This window comes from Castor canadensis, chromosome 7 (assembly GCF_047511655.1).
Source record: "Castor canadensis chromosome 7, mCasCan1.hap1v2, whole genome shotgun sequence".
NCBI classification, from domain to species: Eukaryota; Metazoa; Chordata; class Mammalia; order Rodentia; family Castoridae; genus Castor; species Castor canadensis.
The window spans coordinates 153,605,421-153,611,867 of record NC_133392.1 but is presented as its reverse complement, the minus strand read 5'-3'; the positions used below and the strand labels follow the sequence as shown (position 1 = coordinate 153,611,867).

Sequence of the window (6,447 nt, the reverse complement as noted above, 5' to 3'; positions counted from 1 at the left end):
TTCCTTGAGGTTCCAACAGAGGGCACACAGACCCTTGCCTTGGAACCTCCACCATCTGATCACTGAAGGTGAATCCAGGAGGTTCTTTCTTTGTTTCCTGTACAGGGCTTCCCCTTTGGTGTGCAGATGCTCTTCCACATCAGCCACACGCCCATGAATCCAGTTGTGCCTCCACTGTCCACCCTTGGTGCCTGCTAAATCTCTTCTCTGTGGATGGATCCTGATGAAATGGAGGCACCATTAGAGGCCAAGTCCCATTCTGTGCCTGACTACCTGCTCTCCTTCTTGTTAACAGGAATGCAGAGAGAACTGAAGCATGGAGTAGCCATGTGGGATAAAGAGGGGAAATTTGACTCTCCTCCTGTTCCCATACCTTGGATTGAATCCTAGGTAACACTAAGTCAAATGAGACATGCCCCCAGCCTAGGCAGGTTTTTATATTTCGGCTATGAGGTAAGAGTCTTGCTAAATTTGTCCAAACTGGCATGGAAGTCAGAACCCTGCCTGTGCCTCCTGAGTGCTGAGATTACAGGTTTGCCCCACCTCTTCTGACAAGATGCCCCTAGTGAGCACTTACTGTTTGCCGGACCATGCCATGCCCTAAACACACATTATCTCATTTGCTCCTCCACGGTTCCTCAGCTGGTGGATGTCACTGTGTTCATTGAGAGGCAAACTAAGGCTCTTCCATCAGGTGCCCTTGCAAACCCCCAAAGCCTGGGTCCTCAGCAGCAGCCATCTCACAAAGAGGCTGTTTGTTCAGCAGCCCCAGTCCAGATAAGGTCCCATTTGCCCACAAGCACTTTGTTCTGACCCAGGACAGGGTAACACAGGGGATGTGAGGTGGGGTACAGGAGGTGGAAAGTCTGTGTGGATGGAGTTCAGAAATTTGAAGAGGAAGATTGAGTTTCCCTCCCTGGACTGGTCAACGGTGCTTACAATGGGATCAGCTGAGCAAGGTGTGAAAGGAGAGGAGACTCCTGAGTGTGTGATGCCCGTGTGTATGTCTGCCTCCATGGTGGGAATCACGTCTATTCCAATTGACCAAGTTTGGGAGGAAAAATTTGTAGAGAGCTCTCAGCCAAGATGGTTTTATTGTTATCTGTGGTAAATCAATTTATCAAAAGACACAAGACAGATTGAAATGTTAAGATCCTTCAAGCCCACCTATGGTTATGTTGTACCAGATCCCAAGGACTTGGAACTCATTTCCCAGTAATCAGAAGGAAAATTTAGATATTTACAGCCAACTAGGCAGCCATCCAATAGCAACGTAGAATTCCCTCCATGTTATAGACACATCTGTTGCCACACTGAGGGCAGGGGTCAATCCCAAACAAGACTACCCTGGGCTCTCTTCTGGCCCTCAGTGTATCCATGAGTTCAGCACAATGTTGGGAAACTTTCCCTGTGCGTACAGCCCCCAGCCCACCATAGCTCTCCAGAGGGGCAGGGTACAGCTCCTGGCTTAACTGGCTCAGCCTGGCAGTTTGGTGCAGCAGGTCCTTCAGGACAGACATGGAGATGCGGTTCCCAAAGAAGCTGAATGTGGTGAGCTGGGAGCAATGGCTCAGAGCAGGCAGGAGGGCAGTAAGCTGGGAGTCCCTGATCCCACAGTCCTCCAAGTCCAGGGTCTTCAGCGTGTCTGCGACTCTATGTAGCAAAATTTGGAGTGGCTCAGGACACACATGGGTCAGCATGACTCCTCTCAGACTCAGGTGTTTCAACTGATGGATGCTTAGGCAATTGGACAGACATTGTAAGTCTGATTCTTCAAGCAGGCAGTGAGTTATTGACAGGGACTCCAAGGGGGCCTCCAGACAACTGAGGAAAGAACAAGTAGTTAGTTCTGGCTAATGAATTGCAGTTTGTTCTGGCTAATGGGGGACGGTCAGGTATGACCTTGAAGTTGGAAGGACAACCTATTCCACCCACACTTAAGTCTACTTGACCATCTCAACATGGCAGATACATATCAAAGAGTGTGTTCTCTAGTCTCCCTATTCTAGGGTGATGAGGACTTTCACTATCACCATGTGACTAGTTCACTGCCACATCTCCACAGTGCCCTTTCCTCAGTGTCACACATAATGGTCCAGCTCTGGCCAATGGAGACCTGCAGGAAAGACAAACCAAGGCAAGATCTGGAAACATTGCTGGGGTTGCTACCTGTGAGGCTCACTCCCTCTTGCATCCCCAGCATAGCATCTGTGACTGCCCCTTGCTTCACTCCTGCTCCTCACCCAAACCCCAGTGCCACACGATTTCCTCCATTCTCTCCCCAACCTGAGCTCAACACCACCATTCAAAGAAGGTGACTAAAGACAGGCTTCTTCCTGCCCAAACAGCTGCAGAGCTCAGTGCTGCCATGGTGACCTGTGCAGGTGGGATGTGCTTCCCTCCTTCAGTGTTCATCTCTCCTTCTTATTTCCACCACCTCAGTTTAGACACTCCTCCTAGGGAGGAACTCACACCCACTGTCACTACACCTGCCCCCCCACAGCTGGCTTCCTACCAAGTGATTCTTTGCAGGCCACACACCATGATGTGTCCCCTTTGACATCCAGGGCTATGAGAGACCACATGAGAGGATAGACTAGAAAAAATCAACAGTTAGAGTCTAATGTATACATAACACTGATGTCACCACTGGCTGGCAAACTGCAGGTGTCACTGTGTCTAATGTCAGAAGGAAAGGCTTGATTCTGTGCAGTGGTGACTTCCCTTCCTTTCTCACCTGAGCACCTGGTGCAGGTGGCCATGCAGGAAGTAGGCACTGCTCATACAGAGCTTTCGGAGACAGCCAAGTTTGCTGAACTGAGAAGTGAAGGTGGCCACAAGCTGCTTATAGTTGTCTGGATCTATGTTTTCTGACACACAGATTTGAGAGATTCGGAGTTTGCACAGGTTTCTCATCTGGCCCAGGTAAGGAGCGAACATACCCAGGGCGCACAGAGTCCAGGGACAGTGTACAACCACTTCTTCCATACAGTCCAGCTCCAATAGACCAAGGACCCTGTGGATGGGCCATGCCCTGGAGCCACAGGTGCACAGTCCCCAAATCTGCATCTTCCTACAGCACAACTGAATTGAACTTTTCCTCTGCTGGACCCACTCAAACAGGTAAATTTGCAGTTCATCAAGGTCATCAAGCTCCAGGTTAAGGTCAACTATCAGCCTCAAGGGCTGCTTCACCCCTTTCCAGGGAGGAACTTCCTCTGCTTGGTTCCTGCTCTTGGCTTGTGGGGCCCAGTACTCAGCCATAGCACCTGACCACACGTTCCAAAAGTTCTGGTGTGCAGTCCTCAAGTCGAGCACCTGCAGTTTCCACCTCCTGAGGAGAAACAGGGAGAGTCTGAGAATCTTGTCAGGTCCCAACATCCACCTGTGCTTCTGTTCCCCTGCCCCCATCCCAGACATTGCTGTGCCCTTTTCAATTTCATTTTCATCTAAAATTTCTTTCTTTCTTTCTCTCCTTCTTTCTTTCTCTCCTTTTCTTTCTTTCTCTTTCTTCTTTCTTCCTTTCTTTCTTTTTGTTTTTATTCTTATCTTTCTTCCTCTTATTTCTTGAGGGGCCAAGCATCAATACTATGGCCCCGTGCTCACTAGGCAATGGCTCCCTGGCTGGGCTTCATGGGTAGAACTCTCATTTCTTTTTCTCCACTCCCTTCCCAATGAATCAAGCTAGATCCCTACTTCTAACACCTGTGGAGGTCATAGGTACAATTCGTTCTGTGATCTTGTCATCCATCCCAAGCAATCCACCACTTTCATAAGGCCTTTCCCAGGTGGAGCTCCTCAGTGGCTCTGGCTTTTCTAATATCTTCTTTGGCTCCATCAGATCCATCTGGCCCACCCATTTCCCCCTCTTTCTCTATGTCCCCAACTCAGTGATCCACAGACCCCAGAACACTCCCTTCAAGGTTTCCCGAATCACACTAACCTAGGACGAATCTGCTCACTAAGCAACATGTCAATCCCATCCAGGGTGATCTGTAAGGTCTCCAGGTCTCTTGTCTTCATCAGGGCCCCCAGGGGGAGGCAGGAGAAGGGCCAGGCCTGCACCATGGCTTTCACGACCTCAGTGTGTCTCCTGGTTAAGGCCTCCATGAAGAGAGGAGGGAAGAGCTCCATGGGCAGTTTCTCTAGAGCAGAAAGGGCCAGGGCCTCATTCCTCAGCAGGCTTTGCCCTGCCAGCTGCAGGAGGGTGGGTGGGACCTTCATGCTCATTCTGAAGGATCTGTAATGAGACGCTCCTGACATGCATCCAGGAAGACACCTGCTTCAGGACAAGCCCAAGAAAACCCATACTCAACATCAAAGTACCCATCTCAGGTCATTGTTCTGCAATGGTGGCAGAGACCTCAGTTTAAACCACTTCCTCTCAGCACCTGAGGACCACAAAGCCACAGTTCTGTTGGCAGCAGGATTTGTGTCTCACCAACATGTGCACAAGTTCACTATTACCCACACATTTTCTACCACTGTTCCTTTGAGTTTAGACCCCCCTAGAAGGACACCAAGGAGCCATAAGCTCTTCCAAGCCTTTTTGTCGTAAAGTTTCTGGTCATACTTAAGGCCCTAGCACAAAAGCAAGGGAAATCCCATGTGCCTGGCCTTCCTACGTTCTCTGTTCCTTCTATGTTACCCTGCCCAGGAAGGATAGAGGAGACTGGAGAAAATGGTGCCATTCATTTCCTTTTCCATTCCTTGAATAAGTGACCATGGAACCCATGGAGCAGTGTGAGGCAGCATGTATAAAATGGTGACTCTGAGGTGGAAACACTGAGCCTAAGGTGAGCTCTGAGAGGGACATTCTCATGTGCCAGCCCTACTCCTAGGAGCACTGAGCCCTGGGAAAGGAACCTGGGAGATCTAGGTTAGAACAGGACTCTATCTTTAAAGTCTGCACAGCCTGGGGTGGAATTCAATGACAGAAAGTTGCCTCGCATTCATGAGACACTGGATTGGATCCCCACCTCCACTAAATAAATGTATAAATGCATAAATAAATAAATAAATACAGATTTTAAGAGCCATACTGTACAAAATGTTTTTAAACTCATCTCTTTCCTTCCTTTTCCTTTGGTCGTTTCCTGTTGTGACAGTGTCTATCTCTGTAGAGTTGCCTGTCCTCTAACAAATGATCCTCTTGCCTCAGTCTCCCAAATGCTAGGATTACAGCTCAGCTACCATGCCCATCCTAGTCTTGTTTTTAAACTTTAATTGCCAGGGAGGTGTAGAGACCAGTGACTGCAATCAGAGCATTGGAACAGGTAAGGAAGGAGAATTGGGAGACAGAGTTACAGGTCAGTCTGGGCTACATAGCAAAAACAACTTCCCAAATTATAAATGAATGAATGAATAAACAAAAGAATAAATAAATAAATAAGTATTTAACATGCAAAATCACTAGAGCACCTAATCATATACTATAATTTAGGGGAATACAAAGTAATATTTAAATTGTCAAGTAATAAATGTGCAGTCAAGTTGATGGTGCTGTTTTAGGAAGCAAGACATAATTTTATTGTTTGAGAAGTTTAAGAATGAAAGCCAAGCATGGTGGCCAGGATGTCAAACCAGGCCTAAGGAGACAGAAACAAGAGAGAATCCTGATTTTAAGGCCAGCAGGTACTCTATAGCCAGAGATGGTCTCAAAAAATGCAAAAACAACAAATTTTAAAGTGACCTGAAACAGCGCACATTAAGATATTTGGGATGAGGACACAGCTGAGTTGGCATCAAGAACAGTCTTAGGATGGTGGTATGGAGCAAGTGGTAGAGGGCCTGTCCAGGAAGTTACAGGCCCTGAGTTCAAACTTCAGTACATCAAAAGGGAACAAAAGGTTGAAACCTGTTGATTTGAAGAGGTAGAAATCAGAAGATTCTCAGTGACATCCTGGTGCTATGGCCCACAACTGAGCCTGAGGGAGGGTCTGGGTGTCCTTGTGGACATGAGTCACTTACCAGATGTTGAAGCAGTGCCCAGGGCTTTCTGAATCCCAAGAAGGCCAGGCAGTGACTCCAGGCTACAGGATTCTGCTTCCCTTCCCCTGGTTCCTCTGAAACCTCCCCTTTCTCAACAACCTCCTGTCCAATCAGAAAGCATCATCTGCTCAGATTCCTGCAGCTCCACACAGTTAATCCTGATTGGTTGTTCAGCTTTCTCCAGATTAATTGATTGGGTCAGATGTCCCTCCCTGAAAAGAAAAAACTCAGGAATGGTGCGAAGGTCAAGGACCCACTCACTGATCCACTGTACCTCATTGGTGGTGTTTTTCTGCTTTGTGACTGTCATAATCCTGATTGTGAGACATGAAAGTGTTCTGTCTGTTTCTAATGTCAGAAAAAGCAAGACCTGAAAATATCATCATTTAGGGACATTTTGCCATGTCAGCTTTGTGAATATGTCCCAGAGTTAAAACAGCTGGGCAGGTGCAGTGG

General features: G+C 47.8%; 1 protein-coding gene across 6 annotated transcripts; it reads right to left on the bottom strand.

Annotated features, from left to right (window-relative positions):
- Nucleotides 1-1,075: 1,075 nt before the first annotated feature.
- On the bottom strand, nt 1,076-6,096 carry LOC109701889 (PRAME family member 12-like). 6 transcript variants are annotated; one of them, XM_074081307.1, is made up of 5 exons: nt 5,971-6,096; nt 5,693-5,857; nt 3,944-4,279; nt 2,738-3,334; nt 1,076-1,824 (listed from the first exon to the last, which is right to left on the bottom strand). In XM_074081307.1, the coding sequence occupies exons 2-5, from the start codon at nt 5,743-5,745 to the stop codon at nt 1,251-1,253; spliced, it is 1,560 nt and encodes a 519-aa protein (XP_073937408.1). In that variant the 5' UTR covers nt 5,746-5,857; nt 5,971-6,096; the 3' UTR covers nt 1,076-1,250. The 6 variants fall into 6 exon arrangements, with proteins under 6 accessions (XP_073937408.1, XP_073937409.1, XP_073937412.1 ...); XM_074081308.1 differs by having other exon boundaries at nt 3,944-4,240; XM_074081311.1 differs by lacking the exon at nt 5,693-5,857 and having other exon boundaries at nt 3,944-4,240; nt 5,971-6,083.
- Between the last annotated feature and the right edge of the window lie 351 nt (nt 6,097-6,447).